Source organism: Nannospalax galili, unplaced genomic scaffold, assembly GCF_000622305.1.
Source record: "Nannospalax galili isolate Female #2095 unplaced genomic scaffold, S.galili_v1.0 scaffold180, whole genome shotgun sequence".
NCBI classification, from domain to species: domain Eukaryota; kingdom Metazoa; phylum Chordata; class Mammalia; order Rodentia; family Spalacidae; genus Nannospalax; species Nannospalax galili.
In genome coordinates this window covers 772476-792194 of record NW_008348199.1, presented here as the reverse complement: position 1 = coordinate 792194, position 19719 = coordinate 772476, and the positions used below count along the sequence as shown (strand labels likewise).

General features: G+C 44.6%; 1 protein-coding gene across 1 annotated transcript in view; it reads left to right on the top strand.

Moving 5' to 3' along the window:
* Positions 1 to 354: 354 nt before the first annotated feature.
* The window catches only part of Atxn10 (ataxin 10), a 155482-nt gene continuing 136117 nt past the window's right edge, over positions 355 to 19719 (top strand). Inside the window, exon 1 of the mRNA XM_008844688.3 lies at positions 355 to 692. Within this exon, the coding sequence (XP_008842910.1) occupies positions 577 to 692 (116 nt within the window). The 5' untranslated portion in view covers positions 355 to 576. The remainder of the gene's footprint in view (positions 693 to 19719) is intronic.

The window sequence follows — 19719 nt, the reverse complement described above, 5'->3', positions numbered from 1 at the left end:
CCCAGACCCCCTCAGCATACAGCACTCTTTCTCCTGGTGGGAAGCCTCCATGCCCCTCTATTAGGGACCTTTTTTGCCTGGTAACCCTTCCTCCAGGGTGCGGGCTCTGCCCAAGGGACCCTCCCTCCATGGGGGCCTTCTGCTCAGGAATCCCCCTCCATGGAGGCCCTCTGCTCAGGGACCCTCCCTCCATGGAGGCCTTCCTCAGGAAGACCGTCTAGAAGGGAACCCTGGCGCCCCCTGTGGGTCCTTCGGCGCAGTATTACGCGCCCCGACTCCCGACGCCCGCAGAGGCCCCGCAGGCCCCCTCCTCACGCAAGCGCAAGACTTCCGCCGGCGCCCCCTTCCCTCAGGCGGGACTTCCGCCCACGCCCCCTCCCCCGCCGCGCGTCGTCCTCGGCTGGAGGCGACTCGGCGCAGCTCGCTCTCTCCGGGGGCGGCGCAGGGTTGGGGTCACGCGGGAAGGGGCGGCGGCCGGGCGGTGCGCACTGCGTCTGTAGGCCTGCGGTCGGGCCACGTCTCCGGTCCTCTCTCCCTTATCCGCCTCGTCAGGCTCGGCCGAGCGCAAGCGGTAAGATGGCGGCGCCCAGGCCGCTGTCCGCCCGGCTGTCGGGCGTCATGGTGCCGGCGCCCATCCAGGACCTGGAGGCCCTGCGTGCTCTCACGGCGCTTTTCAAGGAGCAGCGGAACCGGTAACCGCGCGGGGCGGGGAGCGGGCGGAGCCGCGCCGGTGGACAGGCCTGCGCTGGGGAGGCCCGGGGCCGCGGGCTCTGCTGGGGGTGGGGCCCTGCGCCGGTGGCCGGGAAGCCCCGTGCCTAGGCCGCGCTCTGCCTTAGGGGGGCAGTTCAGGCCTGCCTCTGCCATTGGGGCACGGGAGCCTGGCCGGTTTGGATCGGCTTAAGCATCAGGTCCAAGCCTTCGACTTCTGGCCTTAAAAATGGGGAATATGGTGCATAATTACCATGCTGAAATGAAGAGAAACGTACGGTTTCTGGTCTTTAAAAATTTTTTTATTTACTTTTTTTTTTTTTTTAATGTGTATGAGTCCTCTGCCTACATGCATGTAAATGCACCCATGTCATGCAGTGCCCACAGAGGTCAGAAGAGGCTATTGGAACTGGAGTTACAGACGGTCGTTAGCCGCCATGTGGATGCTGGGAATGGAACCCAGGTCATCTGCAAGAACAGTCAGTGTTCTTAACCGCTGAGCCATCTCTCCAGGCCCGGATTTCTGGCCTTAAAAATGGGGAAAATGGTACATAATCACTAACATGCTGAAATGAAGAGAAACATAGGGAAACATGTACATAAGTAGGTACCGTTTGGATTTTAATGTATTGTCTGGACCTCAGTTTCTTCTGCTCCTTGGAAATGATGTTGGATAGCATCTCCCTGGAGGAGGGGTGTGTGTGTGTGTGTGTGTGTGTGTGAATTTAATGAGGTAATACGTGTTACCTCCATAGGACCTGCTTGGCACCTAGTACTAAACAAGTATTGGCTAGCCTGGTCTCTTACCAGGTATTGTGCTGAGTTGCCCTTGTTCGCTCCTGTAGGGGGATAACATGCAATCCTGAGTGTACAAAAGAGCAGGACATGTAGTAGAAAGGACTTCTTAGGCTTGTGTAGGTTCAGTGGTCACTCGGAAGTGCTCCTTTCTTTAAACTAGGTACCTGATCCAAGCACTTCTCCCTCTCTAGTCACAAGAGTGGAGAAGCAGAAAGGGTGTTGGGTAGTTTCTTGGATTTCTGGATAGAATGTTAATTGATGTGGTACTGTTGGGAAATAATGTTGATTGATTTGGGCCTGTCTGTACATCCAGGACCCTCACCTTAGTCATCAACCATTTATTTCCTAACAAATCTTTTAGTAAACATTATTTTTATTTCATGTATATGAGTCTAATGCCTGCATGTATGTAAGTGCACCCATGTCATGCAGTGCCCACAGAGGCCAGAAAATGGTGTCGGATCTCTTGGAACTGGAGTAGGGATGGTTGTTAGCCCGCCATGTGGGTGCTGGAAACCGAACGTGGGTTCTCTGTGAGAGCAGCCGGTGCTCCTAACGACTGAGCATCTCCTCAGCCCCCTCATCAGCCATTTCTTGAGTACCTACTATGGGGTGGAAGATACAAAAATGAACATGTGACGTACTCCTCTGTATCAAGCATACTAGGGATTTTCTGTGTAAATATGTTCTAATAGAAGTCTACATGGGAAGAGGTGCAGCTTGGAGAACTGGTCTATCTGTAGGTTGGTGAGCCAGGAAAGGCTAAGTTCATTGGCAATACAAAGGTTGTGTAGGAAGAGCAGTATCTGTGAAGGGGCTGTATATTGATTTTGCAGACCTGCAGAGAGGATTAAACAAAACAACACAGATATGTCTGGCCAGGAGAGGCATTCAAACTTCAGTTGTCTTTACATAACTCAGCGTAAAAATTTGAGGCCATGAGCTCTTCTTTTTTTGGGAGGCGGGGCCAACGGGGACGAGGAGATGGGGTTGCCTGGTAGCCTTAGCTGGCCTGAAATCACTGTGTAGACCAGGTTGACCTCTGTCTCACAGAGATCCACCTGCTTCTGCCTGCTAGGTGCTGGATATTTGTGTGCCATCACACCCAGCCTGAGGCGCCATGCCCCACCTGAGCTTTCGACTTAGTCTACTGTGAAAGGATTATGAGAAACCATGATGCATTAGGAAGATCTTTCTGGTTGCCATTGTTGGGGATAAAAGAAAGACTAGAGAAGCTAGAGGCAGGGGATGGATGCTCAGAAGCTGTTGCAGAAATTCCAGTGAATACGTGCCTGAATTAGGTCATTGTGGGGATGGATAGGCTAACCATTAAAGAATTTGTAAGATTGAATAGACAGGACCAACTGAATTATCAGGGTGGGGTGCAGATGAGAATTCGTCCCAGGGTGTTCTGGAAACTCAGTTTCAGGCATTTCGGAGATCAGGAAAGGTGATTTGATGCTGGACTGGAGAGACACAGTTGTGTGGTGATGCAGAGAGTTCTTGATTCTTGTTTACACGGGTAGGCTTCTGATTCTGTTCTGTCACTTTGTTTTAATTAATGTGTACATGGGTATGTGAGTGTGTTCAGGTGCTGGCAGCATCCAAGAGGGCATTGGATCTCCTAGAGCTAGAGTTAAAGGGGTTTGTGAGCCATCTGATGTGGGTGCTGGCAGTGAACAAATGCTCCTCTACAAGAGCAGCAAGTGCTTTTGACCATCTTTTTGTATGTTTTTGGGCAAATCTTTAGGGGTCTTGTCTTTTGGCCCAGACTCCAGGTGTTCTGAGAGGATCCTTCCAGTCCTGACACTGTCAGGAATCCTTGGGAGATGTTTGTTCTTGGGAGTGAGGATGGCATCTCCTCTCTGGTTGGGCCTGGCACTGTGTCTAGCATGATCAGAAAAGCAAGTGGACCTGGGAGAGGATGGGTGAAGGTACCAGGTGCTGAATGAAGCACAAAGCAAAGCAAAATGAGCCTTCAGAGTAGCAAATAGGAAACAGGGACAGTGAGAAAATAACTGGGTGGCAAGTGACTGAGAACCCAGTTGTGTTTAATCTCTTGCTGCTATCAACAATTGAAGATGTTTCAAGAAGATAACATATTCTAATATTGACATTTCTAGAGAAAGGAATCCCTAGATCTCATTACAAATGAGAAGAAATTCTTAGGCACACTGTAAGCATTTTAATTTTATTTATTTGTGTTTTTAATGTGTATGGGTATGGGTCTCTCTTCCCTCGTGGGTCGTTGACCACTGATCCGTGAGAACAAAGGGAGCAGAAACGACAAACAGGGTCAGGGTCAGGATGGCCATGAGTACGATGGAAAGAACTTCCAGGAGTCAGTTTCAGTGAAACAGCTGTTTATTTAGGGGAGTTGGAGGGAATATGTAGGGTAAGGATGGCAGTCAAAGCTTTACCTGATAGGTGTTCATAGTACGCTTTATTTACATGTGGCAGGAGGACCTATCATGTAGAAGGGGGAGGGGGGATTGATTGGTTGTAGTGCAATGCCTAATTATCACACAGGAAACCAGGGGCAGCATTTGCAGGGAACTGTGTCAAAGGTTGTGTTCCAAATAAGGTCAGGCATCTGTGTTTGGAGACACTTTCCAAATAAGGTCAGGCAGAGAGTAGGAAGCCCCTGCTGAGAAAGGGAGTCCTCCATTTTGAGCCGAGCTTGGAGAGCTGTCCGGACATGGTGGACTATGACCTTAACGGCAGGGTCCCCCAACATCTCCCCCTGTTTTTTTTATAATGGAGAGGTGTCATCACAAGCTTTAAGAGCCAATTCATCTATATTGGGAGAATCCAAGGTCTGATAATGGATCATGACCTGATTGGCAGTAATTTTACCAATGGTGGTAATTTGTCCTCGAAGAAATTGTGTAAGGCAGGGAGCAAGCATCAAAATAACACATAGCATAATCAGGGGTTATCAAACCAACTTAATTGTTCAGTGGGCTGAAATATTGAAAGCAGGTCATTACGAAGTTTTTTGAGAGTATTAACGTTAGTCTCGACCAACATTTGACTCATTTACAAAAAAGCAGCATTCTATACAAGTCCCCCCATGTTCAGCAGTTATTAGGTCTAGTGCTCTTCTGTTTTGGAGCATGACCCCGGCAAGAGAGTTCATCTGTTGTTGGAGAGACTTCAAGGCTGTCAGTCGTGGATGCCATTGCCTTGTGAGCTTGTCTCAAAAGTCTCCTGCTAGGTGATGGGTCTGTACAATGGTGGCAGTCGCAGTGCCTCCAGCACCCAGGGAGAGGGCGAGTCCAAGTCCCACTAGCAGAGGGATGAAGACTTCTCTCTGTGGGCGGGTGTGAAGGAGGAGGGCAGCTTCTTCCTCCTCTAATAGGTACACCTGGGAGGTAATCATTATAGGTACGCAGAAGGTGGACAAGGAGGAGTTAATACAGGGCTGAGGGTTTCCTTTGCACCACAGAAAAGGAGGAGGGGCGACCATGCTGGCCTGGAAAGAGTAACGTTGGTGAGGCATTTGTAAGGAGTAGGCTTATTTCTACTGGAAATGCAAATTGGAGAGTTGGACAGCTGGTTGAATAAGGGAATATCTAACAGGTGAGAGTTGGTGAAGTTTTTTGTTGTCTTGGGGTAAAGAAGGATGGTATTAACCGGTACTGCTGTCAGCAAGGGTCTGCTGGATGCACAAAAGAAACAGGCGTTAGGGTGGGTGGTAAAGGGAAGGAAGTCAGCAACGCATTGAATATATTGGCTCCAAGATGTTGTTGATCTTATTTGTTCTGCTGTTTGTTTTTCCTGTAGAATAATGTTATGATGAGTTAGCATGGGCTTATCTCTGGGTACAGGCTGTCGAGAGATATAAAAATCAGTGGTAGGGTAGCTAGAGAATGTGGCTGGGTAGAACTTGCCTGTTATCCCAACATGCCAGTGATCGTGCCAAAGATCTGCAGCATATATCATGGAATAGTCATGATGTCCATAGAGATACTTATTATCTATCAGGTAGATGGGTCTTTTTTGTCCTGTTATGCCCTGACATCCCCCAGTCAATCCCTGTTCCAACCTGTAGGGATTGAAGTCACGGCAGGCCCCATAGGTATTGACATACTTGAGCCATGATGAATCTGTTTGTTGGGAAGGAAAGAAAACATATTCGTCCTTTTTGTATCCGCTAGCATTTGGGTATATTATAATTTCTGTGGGCTCTTGACATGCCACTAGTGGGCAATCTTTTGTTCCGATTATTTGATTTCTCCCTTGATATGTTTCCCTGACATAAAATCTCCAAAGCATAGTATTAGGGAGGGTAGGGCTGGCCAAAGTGTTGGTGCTAAGTAAGGTAAAAATAGCCATGAGAATGACAGAAAAAGAAGCTGGGGGGGCGGGGTTTGCAGCTGCGGCGGGCGGTATTCACCAGATCATGGATCTCTTTCCATGTGATCTGGTTGTATGGTCTTGGGTGTCGTCTCCTCCTCTTTTGTTGTCTCCGACAGAGTCATGTGAGCCATCTTTTTTGTGGGTGGGGAGGTGTTGGACATTTCTGGCTGGAACCCAAATGGGCTTTGGTTGATCCTGTGGAAAGACACATGCAAATCATCTCCTTGTGGTCAACAGTAGATCTGATCCTTTCCAGATTCCATCGAGGGGGTCTCTCCATTTAACCATGATAGGTGGTATGGGGTGTGTCTGGGTCCAATGGGGGGTCATCAGAGTCTTGGTATACCTTGAGTACATTAAGGGTAAACAAGGCCAATGCTAATTGAATATTCGGGGAATACATTGTTTGGGCCTGCCTTGTAGTTGGTCTTTTAAGGTTTTATGTGACCTTTCCACAATGGCTTGTCCTTGTGGGTTATGTGGGTTATATTGCCAGTGTGATGGGTGATCCTCCAGGCCTCACAAAAGTTTTTAAATGGAGAGCTGGTAAATGCTGGGCCATTGTCTGTCTTTAGTTGTGAGGGGGGAGGCCCCTGATAGCAAAAGATGAGAGCATGTGATTTATTAAGTTTTTTGAATTTTCGCCAGTCTGGGCAGTAGCCCAAAGGAAATAGGAGTATGTGTCTACAGTTACGAATATGTACTTTTGTCTACCAAATTGGGGGCCATGGGTTGCATCAATTTGCCCCAGGGCGTTAGATTTTAGCTCCCAAGGGTTGGTGCCCACATGTTGTATATAGTGGGGCCATGTATCATTGATGTACAGGAAGAACAGGTTTTAACAATGTGTTTAAGTTGTTTGATAGGAATGTGGGGGAATCTGAGACGGAGCCCTTGCAAGTTAACGTGGGTGGCGTGGTGGAGGTGCTGGGTGGCTGTCACGCTGGCGGGGAATGTCCCAATGGTGGCTACCTCATCTGCTATGGCATTTCCTTCAGTAAGAGGACCTGGGAGAGGTGAGTGGGACCTGATATGTTGGACAAATAACAGAGCCACCCGTTTTTGTAGTAGTGTAGAAATCTTAATTAGCAGGGGTGAGAGGGTGTTGCCATCTATTTTGATAAAGGAGCAACCTAGCCACGGCAATAAATTAACAGTGTAAATGCTGTCAGAATAAAGGTTGAAGGTTCATCAATCTTATCAAGGGCCATATAGATGGCAAAGAGCTCTTTAAATTGTGGGGATTTATCAGGCAGAGGCTGAAAATGTATCATGGGGGGGGTCATCAGGGGACTCATATATGACCAATGCCGCCCCCTTTTTTCCCCCATCTGTAAAGGCTGCTGTATTTTTTAATGGGTCTTTGGCAGAAGAGCTGAGGTGGAAGCCAGCGAAGCATTGGAATAATTGACAGCCATTTATCTTTGGGATAGTGATTATCAGTCTGTCCCGGGACGCCTATTAAGCTAATTGAAAAAGAAGAATGATATTTTAGGAGCTATTGTACGTCCGATAACGGGAAGGGGATAATGAGGGTATCAGGTTCTTTTCCTATAATCTGGAGGGTCCTATCCCTTCCTTGACGAATCATGGATGCAAGGGCGTCTATTTCTGTAAGAAGGTCGGGGGGCACCCCCTATAGGCGTGTGAAGCCATTCTAGTACTCCCTGTGGCTGAAAAATTGCTCCCACCATGGTGGGGGAGGAGTTAAAAATTAAGAGCTGAACTGGCACCTCGGGGTCATATCTGGCCAGCATTGCCTTTTGGAAGTGGTTATTAATAATTTGGAGAGCACTTTTTGCATCTGGGTTCAGATATCATCTGGAGGATGGATTTCTGTCTCCCTTTAGGAGGTCAAAGAGTGGCTGTAATTGGCTTGTGGGCATGGGAAGCCAGAGCCTCAGCCAATTGATACTGCCTAAAAAGCTCTGAAGAGAATTAAGGGTAAGGGGATGAGGGGTATACAGGATAAGTTTAAGGGGCCTAACAGTAGTAGGTGTTATTTCAGTCCCCAGGAAGGTAATGGGGGGAATCAATTCTACCTTATTTGTGGCTATCATAAAACCTCTTGTCTCTAGGGTGTTTATTATAGAATCTCTCAGGTCCTCCAAAGAGGAATCCTTGTCTTGCCAGACCAAGAGGTCATCCATGTAATGGTAAACATGTAGACCTTCTTCAGAAGGGGTGCCAGTGCATTTGCAACGGCCTCCTGGCAGATTATAGGGCTATTTGCTATGCCCTGTGGCAGAACTTGCCACTCATATCGATTGGCTGGCCCAGAATTATTAATCTTTGGAACTGAGAAGGCGGAATGTTGGCAATCATTATTATGTAAATGAATGGAGAAGCAATCTTTTATATCTAGGATTAACAGGGGTATATTAATGGGAATGGTGGAGATCATGGGCAGGCCTCTTTGGGGTGATCCCTACATTTTCATGGTTTTGTTTATGGCTCTGAGGTCTTGTAGCAGTCGCCATGCCCCTGTCTTTTTCTTTATGACAAAAACTGGGGTGTTCCAGGGGCTCCTACAGGGCCTAATATGACCCAGCTGTAACTGTTCCTTTACAGGTTGTTGTAAAATGAGTAATTTCTCCCTGGGTAATGACCACTGTTCCACCCAGACTGGTTCTTTGGTGATCCAGTCAAGGCAGGGAGTCTGGTAATCAACAGTGGCCATTAGAATTGTTTTTTTTTTTTTGTTTTGTTCTAGGAACCTCATATAATCATCTATTTGAAGGCACTCTCCTTCGGATCCACTGGCAAAAACTATATTGAGGTCTTCCAGGAAATCTCGTCCTACGAGATTTGTGGCTATATCTGCAATCAGAGGTCTTATTGTACCACCTCTCCATCAGGGTCCTCCCATTTATAGAAATCTTTGGTGCTGAATGCTCAGGAGGGGCCTCCTACTCCCATCAGCTGAGGTCCCGGTATTAATTCCCAGTGTGGGGGAACCTCGGAGTGTCTTAAGATGGTTTTATCAGCCCCGGTGTCAAGGAGGCATTTGAAAGGTTTATTGTCTATTTTTATGGTTAATTTGGATGGGTGTTTTCTGTAATGCTGGTTACGCACAATGTTTGTGGCTTCCCTCTTGTTAGCGGGGCTGAGAGTTGGCCCAAGAGGAGTTTAAAGGTGGCAAAGATTTGCCATATTTGTCATATTTAGATTTACAATCTTTTTTTCCAGTGAAAACCCTTTTTGCAATGAGGACCAATGGATTTAGGGGGTTGAAAGGCAGTTAAATCATATTTTGGGCAATTTCCTTTTCAGTGCCCAGTCTCCTCACATTTAAAACACCTTGAGTTGGATCGGGTTGTAGCTACAAAGGCCTGGGCGAGAGAGGAGGTCTGGTATGAGGTGGTCCCAATGTCATGGGTGGCCACGATCCATTTCTCATAATGTTTATTTTTTAGTCCCTGGCATGCTTGTTTGTGTTCAGGGCTCATACCTTCCCAGATGAGGTTGTTTAGAAGCATTGCTTTGGCTGTGGGGTCTGTTATTTTTTTGTCTAAACTGGCTTGTACTCTTAGTATAAAATCTGGGAGGGTTGCAGTTGGTTTTTGTTTTAGAAAGCTCAGTGAAGAGGCCTCTCCGGCCCTGTGGACAAGGCGGTTAGGCGGTCCCAGGCCTAGAGTGCACATAAGCGGACCTGTTCAAAACAGCTGGCAGGGATCACGGCCTGTTGGATTCCTGTGGAGAAATTACCCTGACCAAACAGTTGGTCATAATTCCAATCTATGAATCCAGCGGGTGGATCTCATCCTTGTTGTGGTCCTAGTTGTTGATTATGTATGTCATTTTTTCTAGCCTGTATTAACCATTCATCTCTAAACAAAGCTTCCCATTGTGCAAATAACGGACTTGGGAGAGTGAATCGGTAGATATCTCTCCAGTGGTGGGGGGTTAGGAGGTTGGTATTGGAAGTTTGTAATACAGATTTGGTCCATGGCATGGATCCTGTCCTCATGGACGGCTTGGTGCTGTTCTTTTAAATCTGTTGCTGGGAGGGGATACCAAGCCAGTGGATGTTGTCTTGTTACATGTAGGTTAATGGGGAAGGTCCCTATGGGTGGGATTTTTGGGTCCCGAAGCCATTGTGGTTGAGGATATTGGGAACAATAGCTCCCATTATCCCTGAGATTACAGAGCTGTTCAATGGCTGTGGGGGGTGGTGCCATAGATGGTGGCGCTGAGAGTGAAGGAGGAGAGGGAGGAGAATTTATCTGGGAATTTTTGGTGTTTTTTGAAACCTGGGTCTTAACATTCAGTCTTTGTCTTCCTCAGCCCATGAAGACTCATAGGGGGGAAGAGGGAGGTAAAAGGGGGAAGGGTTTCTTTGGTCTGTGAGTAGTTGTTGTCTGACTAGATCAGTTGCCTTTTCTAGGGTGACTAAATGTGCTACTGGGCAATCTTCAGGGTCTTCTTCATTTGCGGGCCCCCCCCCCCCCATTTTCCTGTATTTGTTTGTCTAGTGGGTCCTCCTCAGGCTTGGGTATCTTTCCTAAACATTGTCGGACGGCAGCTATGATGGGAAGGAAGGAAAGGGGCAAATGGTACCCTTCCTGGATTTCTTTTTTATGAGCCAGGTAGGCAACATGGGTCCAGACATCTGAGTCGGAGATATCTGCTGACAGGACCCAGGGTGCGAATTGAAGTACCTCATTCCAAAATTCTAAGCCTTCCTTTTGGGAAATCTGAAATCCTCTTGACTTAAGTAGGGCTCTAAGGGAGTGAATTTGGAGAGCCCTCTGACGTGATGTTGAATTTCCCATTATAGGAAAGAAAGGAAGTGTTGTCAGTGGTGTTCAGTGTTCCCGAGGCAGCTTGCTACCAGGGGATTGAAACGTTCCAATGAACACAGCCTGCCCGTGGATTTAAGAGACTGGCGACTGTCCTAGAGACTTTTAACTGCTTGCTGCATTACCAGATTTTTTATGAGAGATGTAAAGGTTATTGCCTACACCCAGTCGGGCTGTCAGGGTCTGGAAAGAGGGCAGGGGGCCTTTGGCCAGTGTTGGGGAGTTGCCCCGACCGAGAGGCTTCAGTTGCCCACAAACTGTATCCAGTCCCTCTTGAAGGCGCAAACCAAAAGTAAAACAAAGAGAAGAAAAGAGGCGACTGGTCTTCAGTTGGGACAGTTAGGCAAAAATGCCGCTACCCTTGTGGAGGGGGGTACTCACAAACTGTGCATTCCAGGACCCCCACGTTGGGCGCCAGCTGTGGGTCTCTCTTCCCTTGTGGGTTGTTGGCCACCGATCCACGAGAACAAAGGGAGCAGAAGCGACGAACAGGGTCAGGATGGCCATGAGTACGATGGAAAGAACTTCCAGGAGTCAGTTTCAGTGAAACAGCTGTTTATTTAGGGGAGTTGGAGGGAATATGTAGGGTAAGGATGGCAGTCAAAGCTTTACCTGATAGGTGTTCATAGTACGCTTTATTTACATGTGGCAGGAGGACCTATCATGTAGAAGGGGGAGGGGGGATTGATTGGTTGTAGTGCAATGCCTAATTATCACACAGGAAACCAGGGGCAGCATTTGCAGGGAACTGTGTCAAAGGTTGTGTTCCAAATAAGGTCAGGCATCTGTGTTTGGAGACACTTTCCAAATAAGGTCAGGCAGAGAGTAGGAAGCCCCTGCTGAGAAAGGGAGTCCTCCATTTTGAGCCGAGCTTGGAGAGCTGTCCGGACATGGTGGACTATGACCTTAACGGTGGGGTCCCCCAACATATGGGTGTTTTGCTTGCATATAAGTGCACCATATGCATGCAGTGCCCATGCAGGACAGAAGAGGGCGTTGGATCCCCTGGAACTGGAGTTATGGTCGGTTGTTAGCCGCCATCAGAGTGTTGGGAACTGAACCCTGTTACTTTGCAAGAGCAACAGCTAATGCTCTAAATTGGCAAGTCACCTCTCCAGCCCCTATAAGCATTCAAAGTGTACCCACAAATCATAAAATGTCATTATTAAGCTGTTTTATAGCTATTTTTTTCTGTAAAGATTAATTCTGTTCTTACCTAGTTTACATTTATTTTATAACTTGTATAAGTTAACTTATAGATACTTATATATCATATTTGTTTAGCAATTGATTTTTTTTTCTGTTGTTAATAAATTCAGTTCCTTCACTGCATTATTCACATTTTTAATGTGCGATGGCCACTTGTGATGCTGGCTGCCTTATTGGAAAGTAGGGACTGTTTTTAACATCAGAAAGATGTTTTGCATTAGTGTTGTTCTGTATTTTATCTCTTCTGTAGGGAATACTATGTTTTGGGTCCTGAGTGTTTGTGGAATAATGTGACCTTTGATAATATTTTCTACAAATGCTTCTCATACTTAACATGGATGCTGTGTTGCTCCACCATCTGATAGCTTAGTAAAGCAAAAGGGAGCTCTATCCCATTTACTGCATCTTCAGCATCTAACAATACAGGATCTCATATGAGATAATTAGCACATTCTTGTGAATTGCTGCTATTTGTGTAGCTTATTATTCGTTGTACTTTTTAAAAAATGCAGTCCATAATTTTTTCCCCTGTATATTAGTTTGGCTCTTGAATTTGTATTTTGTTAAATTTTTCCTTTCTCAGAGTGTGCTTCCTGTTAATGGTGCTCCATCCACGTTTTCAGACACCTCTGTTAGTCAGGGCTCACACCCAGGATTAGCTATCACAAGCTCTGTTTTCTAAAAGCATTTTTCACAGCACCTCACATAAGGGTATCTGCCAAGCCCTGGGCTGCAGCTATAGTTCACACAGTAAAATGAATTATATTTAGCTTACTTCCAGTTACTAACAGAAATAGCAGCTGTGCTGTGATACTAAATTTAACTGCCTCAAGCCTTCTGCATCACTTCGCACATAAATACATGTAGGTTTCCCTTATAATTTAATTACCATATCAGTTCCCGTTATGTTATGGTTTGAGTAGAAAATGAACCCCAGTGGTTCATATATTGAAGAGTTGGTTGCCAGCTGATGAACTTTGGAAATGTGATTGGATCCTGTGGGCACTGATCTAATCAATGGATTATTCCCTTGATGGATTCATCATATAATCAAGTTACTGGAAGGCGGTGAAAATAGGTTGGGCCTATTAGGAGGATGAAGGCTGCTGAGGATGTGTCCCTGGATAACTTGCCCTGGCCCCCTTCCTGTGTTCCCTTTTCTTTGCTTCCTGTTTGCCATGAGGTGAATAGCTCTTCTCTGCCGCAGACTTTTCTGCCACAGACTAAGCACATAGGGCCAAGTACCCATGGGCTGACTGTACCTTCTGAAACTGAGACTAAACAAATCCTATCTCTTAAAGGTTGTTTCTGTTAGATATTTGGTAACAGTGACATAGAATAATGTACATTGAAAGTCTTTTCTGATCTCTAGGCCCGTGTTCTAAATTCCTTTGACACATTGTTCTTGCCTCTTTCTAAGAACATCACAGCATTATAACACATAACTCCCTGCCAGTCCCCCTTACATAAGTGCAGTCAGCGTGCACCAGCACTCCTGACACCGAGGCAAGATTCTTACTTAGCTCTGTTTTCTTAGTACTTAATTCACATCCAGCACATAATAAGCATTTGATAGTATTTTTATGATTTTCTTTAATTTTTTTTTGAGACTTTGGACATACAATAAAAGCAGAGAAGAGAGACTAGTCAAGAAGGTCCAGGAAGTGACAGTTACAACAGATGACTATGGTTTCAAGGGTAGAAAGTGACTTGTGAGTCTGAACTGCTTGTTTAAGTATGTTGACTAATCTTCATGAAGAAAGCAAGTAGATTAAGAACTTCAGAGGTCAGCATACCACAGAAGTAAAAAATAAACCCGCCTATCTGTGTACACCCATACATATGGGCTTTCCCAGACCTTATTGAGCCTGTGGCCTGCAAGTCTTTGAATGCCCCAAAAGAACAAAACAACCCCCGTAACAAACCCACAGGACGCATCAGCTTAGCTAAGGATGCCATATGACATTTGAGTCAACCATGATTCAGTTCACTTGTGTTGAGAATGTTAAGTTCTGCTATAAAAAGAACTGTGTAGTGTGTGATGGCAGTTTCCTTTATTTTTACCTACACTAGGAGCTGGAATACCACATGGAGCTATTTGGTGAGGTGTTCTAACTCAGCTTCAAAATACATACGTTCACATGCCTCTCATATTCATTTGTCTTTTCTTGTTTTTGTTTTTGAGACGGCCTCTCTGTAGCCCCCGCTGACCTGGAACTTGTTGTGTACACCAGGCTGGCCTTGATCGCACAGAGATCTGCCTGCCTCTACCTCCTGTCTGCTGGAATTAAAGCTGTGCGCCAAGGCTGGCGAGATGGCTCGGTGGTTAAGAGGTTAAGAGTACTGGCTGCTCTTGCAGAGGATCTGGGGTTGGTTCCCAACACCTACATGGTGGCTAACAATCATTCATAACTCCAGTTCCAGGGCATCTTACACCCTCTTCTGACTTCTGTGGGCATTTTCGTGACATGGGTTTACTTAACACACATAAAATACATGCACTTATACACATAAAATAAAAATAAACATTTTAAGGCCTGCACCACCACACCCAGCCATGTTCAGTTATTTTAAGTGGATGAAGTAGGCAGGAAAGAGTTGGAGCAAAAGAAATGAGAACAAGTAAGGGTAGAGTCGTGACTGCCAGAGCCTGAGAGGAGCTCCCATTCTTCTGGCCTTTTTGCAGTGGTCACCGAACTCAAGGACTTGGTCATTGATCTGTGAGTAAAGATTCTAAAAATTAGAGGAACCTTGGGACTGCCACTCAGGTGAGCCAGGTTCTCTGATGGTCATAATATCTAGATAAGCTATAGGTAGATGTGTGTGAGTGTTACTTATTGCAACCACTGAAGAGTTCTTATGTATAACATCTAGAATAGTGTCTAGTGCACTATTTAAGTGTTAGCTGCTGTCATTGTCCTTGTCATCATCACAGTCATGATCATCAGGGAATATAAAACTATATCAAAAGACATTGAAGAATACTTAGATGATGGTACAGTGATATATTATAGAAACTCCTGTAACAGAAAGAATTCTTCCCAAGTTGAGCTGTGATTCAGGGCCATTCAGAATAACATTTCAGTAAAGGTTTTTCTAGAAATACTGCTCAGTTCTGAGGACATGCCTTTCCTAGACACTCTTAAAATTGGGAGGTGTTTTCTGTCTTGTGCTCAGTACATTGTGTAGCTGGAAGGGAGGTAGGTATTTTCCTTGATTGTCACTGATGGTGTCAGACTTTTCTCCCCTGTATATGTCCTGGCTTCTGCTTTTATTTATTTATTTATTTATTTTTGGACTTTTTTTTTTTTTGAGACAGGGTCTCCCTACAGCCCCAGCTGGCCTGGGACTCACTGTGTAGATCAGGTTGGCCTTGAACTCACAGAGATCTGCCTGCCTCTGCCTCCCAAGTGCTGGGACTACAGACGTGCACCCCCACGCCCAGCTTGTTCTTATTTTTTTTTTAATTTTTATTTTTTTATTGAGCTTTTGTAATTTCATGCAACAGTTTTTTAAAAAAGTTATTTTATTTTATTTATTTTTATTTTATGTGTATGAGTGTATTGCCTGTATATGTGTGAGTGCACCCGTGTCATGCAGTGTTGTGGAGGTCAGAAGAGGGCTTCAGATTTCCCTGAACTGGATGGAGTTAAGGATGGTTTGTAGTTGCCATGTGGGTGCTGGGAATCGAACCTGGGTCCTCTGCAAGAGCAGTCAGTGCTCTTAACAGCTGAGCTAACTCTCCAGCCCCATATAACAGTTCTTAATCAAATTTAGACCCAATCCCCATCCATTCCTTCCCCATCCCCCCTACTGGACCCCATGTATTCTACCATGCGTGGTAAGTTCCATCTGGTCAAGCATTTGTACCCAGATGTCCTTCAGTGCAAATTTATCCATTGGAGTCTAGTCATTCCCATGTAGAGATGGTGTGTAAGACGTACTCTCCATCAGTCTCTGTCAGTTTCCAGTAGTTCTCAGTCTAGGGCTGGCTTGTCGCCCTTTTCTTTCTTCCCCTCTGGGCCCTTGTTTAATTGAGTTGGCATGAATCCTGTTCTTGATGCCACCATTGCCACAAGTTCATATGCCTGAAAGCCTCTGCTTTCCTGTGTTCATGAACCAGCCCTGGCTCTTAAAGTCTTTACACCCCCTCTTTTGCAATGGTCCCTGAGCCGTGGGTGGGTAAGTTTCAATATAGGAGTCCTATTCAGGGATAGACTTTGCAGTCTCTTATTCTTTAAACCTTGGCCAGTTGTGGCCTTCTGTGTGCATTGCACTCTGTTGTATAAGGAAGCTTTACTGGTTGACAGTTGAAGGACGCATTAGTTTTCTCTCTACCCCTTGTTCTGCCTGTCTTTGCTTTTTAGAAAATCACTTTTTCTGAATAGGTCAGTATGACAAATTTATTCAGTGACTAGTCATGTCTAATTCCTATTGCAGTAATGGTCAATGGAATCAAAAAGGCTCAACTTTCAAAATCACTGTGTCAAAGGAATAACATGTTAGATTCTTTTGTAATACAAAAAATGGTTCTTGCTACTTCAGTACACAGAAAGTTGAATTCAGATATCCCAGTGGGACAGAAAACTATGATGGAGTTGAAATATATATAAAAAAAAGCTTTTTACTCTCTTTTCGTGACTTGTGTCCTTGAACTTGGTATGTAGATTGGATTGGCCCCAGACTCAGAAGAGGGTTCCCTGCCTTTGCCTCCCCGTGGCTGGGATTAAAGGTGTGCAACACCCCCGACTTCCTTTCGCCTACACTCCATCCTTCCTTATTACCTAATATTATTCTCTCTGGGTCTCCTTTTTATCCATACTTACACCTGTTTTCAGGTGTGTACTTACAGACTAAGAACTGCATATGAGGGAAACGTGTTTTTTTTGCTTCCTGAGTTTGGGTCACCTTGCTTCATATTATGCTTTCCAAGTTGATCCATTTTCTTGCAAGTTTGATTTCATTTTTCTTTTTAACTGTAGGGTATTCCATTGTGTATATGTACGACATTTTCATTATCCATCTCTTGATTGATATCTAGTTGGTTTCGTTCCTTGCTATCAATGAATATACCAGCAGTAAACACAAATGTGCAAGTATCTCTGTGGTAGGGTATGGAGTTCTTTGGGTATGTGCCCAGGCGTGTTATAGTTGGATCATGTGGTAGTTATATATATATATATTTTTTTTTAATCTTTTTGAGACAGGGTCTCCCTGTAGTCCCAGGTGACCTGAACTCACTATGTAGACCAGGCTGGCCTTGAACTCACAGAGATCCGCCTGCCTCTGCCTCTGCTGGGACTAAAGGTGTGTGCCACCACACCCGGCACCGGTAGTTAACTTTTTGAGGAACCTCCGAACTGATTTTCATAGTGACTGTATTAATTTGCACTCCTACCAGCAGTGAATAGGGTTCCTCTTTCCCCACATTTTTGTGTTATTCCTGATTTTAGAGATGCTCTCAGTTTGCCTCTGTTCAGTATAATGTTGGCTGTAGGATTGTTGTGTATAGCCTTTATTTTTTTTTAAAGCTTTATTATTTTTTATTTTATGTATATGAGTGTTAATGGCTACATGTATGTAAATGCACCCAAGTCATGCAGTGCCTGTGGAGGTCAGAAGAGGGTGTTGAGTCCCTTGGAACTGGACTTATAGACAATTTGTTTTTAGCTGCCTTGTGGTTGCTGGAATTCGAACCTGGGTCTTCTGCAAGAACAGTCAGTGCTCTTAACTGTTTGAGCCATCTCTCCGGCCCTGCCTTAATATTTGAGGTATGTTCCATCTATTCCAAATATCTACAGGACTTTTATCATGAAGGCATGTTGAACTTTTTAAGTCTTTTCAGCATTTAATGGAGATGATTATGTGGTTTCTGTCCTTAATTTTCTTTATATGGTACCACATTTATTGATTTACATATGTGGAACCAGCCTTGCCTCTTTATGATCAAACCCACTTGGGCATGTTGTTGTATGATCTTTTTAATGTGTTCCTGAGTTTGATTTGCAAATATTTTGTTGAGAATTTTTGCATCTAGGTTCATCTTTACTTGGTTTTGGTACCAGGATAATAGTAGCATCATAGGATAGATTAGGTATTGTTTCTTTTCTTTTTATTGAACAAATGGAGAAGGATTGGTATTAGATATTCCTTGAAGGTTTGTTAGAATTTAGTAGTGAATCTGTCTAGTCAGCCATGGACTTTTCTTTCTGAGGAACCTTTTGATCACAACTTCAGTCTCATTGCTTGTAATGGGTTTGTTTAAGTTGTGTATGCCACCTGGCTTTAATTTTGGTAAGTCATTTAGAAGTTCACCCATTTCTTGAGATTGTCCAGCTTTTGGAGTATATGTTTTCAGACTTCTCTAATGATGCTCTGGATTTGATTAAGGCTTGTTGCAACAGTACCTTTTTTGCCTCTCATTTTGTTAACTTTTTAAAAGATCTCTTTGCTTGATTTTAAATACTGTTCTTTTAGTCTCTATTTCATTAATTTCTTTCCTACTCTTTATCATTTCTTGCTGTCTACTGGTTTTGGAATTGGCTGCTTGTTTTTCTAGGACTTTGAGGTGCATCATTAGGTGGTTTATTTGAGATTTCCCTGGTTTTTTTACTTTGTTTCTCTTCCCTTCCCCTTCCCTTTCCTCTTCCCTTTTCCCTTCCTGTCTTTTTTTTTTTCTTTTCTTTTCTTTCTTTGAGACAGGGTCTCCCTGTAGCAACAGCTGGCCGGGAGCTTCAGGGTGACCTGCCTCTGTCTCCCAAGTGCTGGGATTAAAGGCATGTGCCACCATGCCTGGCCTCTTCCTAGTGTTTTATGTGAGTGCTTATACCTATCATTTGGTGTGGTGAAATCTTTCAAATTTGTTTTTTATTATATTGAAAAAGTGCCTTATTAGTCACTACTGTGCAGTAGATCTTAAAACCTATTCTTACCTGTCTTAAACTTTGTGCCCTTTGATCAGTAACTTCTTACTCCACATTTCCACTCTTATTTCTAGTAGAGACCTTAAATTTAACAAATCTTAAACTGTCCTGAGCTTTTATCTTCTAAATATTCAGTCTTTCCTATTTCTTTTTACATAAATAATAATAGGTCTTTCAATTTATAGCCCAGGCCAAAGTTCTGGGGTTATCTTTATATGCCCTGCATAGCAGTTTATCATTAATTCTATTTTTTTGTTTGTTTTGTTTTGGTTTGGTTTGGTCTTATTTGAGACAGGGTCTCCCAGTAGCCCCAGCTGGCCTGGAACTCACTATGTAGACCAGGCTGGCCTTGAACTCACAGAGATCTGCCTGCCTCTGCCTCCTGAGTGCTGGGATTAAAAGGCGTGTGGTACCACGCCCAGCTCTATCATTAATTCTTAATGACTCTCTTCAGTATATCCAGAATCTGGGTTAGATATATAATTCAGTGGTGGAGCATGTGCTGGTTAGTTTTAGTTAACTTGACACAAAGTAGAGTCACCTGGGAAGAGGGAACCTCAACTAAGGAGTTGTCTCTATCTGGTTGGCCTCTGGCCCTATCTTGAGGTATTTTCGTAATATTTTATTTTATTTTAGAGTGTTTTGCCTGCATGTATGTTAAGTGCACCAGTGGCTTACAATACTCATAGAGGTCAGAGTTCTGAGAATTGAACCCAGGTCCTCTGCAAGAGCAACCAGTGCTCTTAACTGCTGAGCCATCTCTCCAACCTCTATTATTTTTTATTTATTTTTAAAAATTTTATTTATTATTTTTATTTTATCTGTATGAGTGTATTGCCTGCATGTACGTGACTGCACCCGTGTCACGGAGGTCAGAAGAGGGTGTCAGATTCCCCTGGAACTGGAGTTAAAAATGG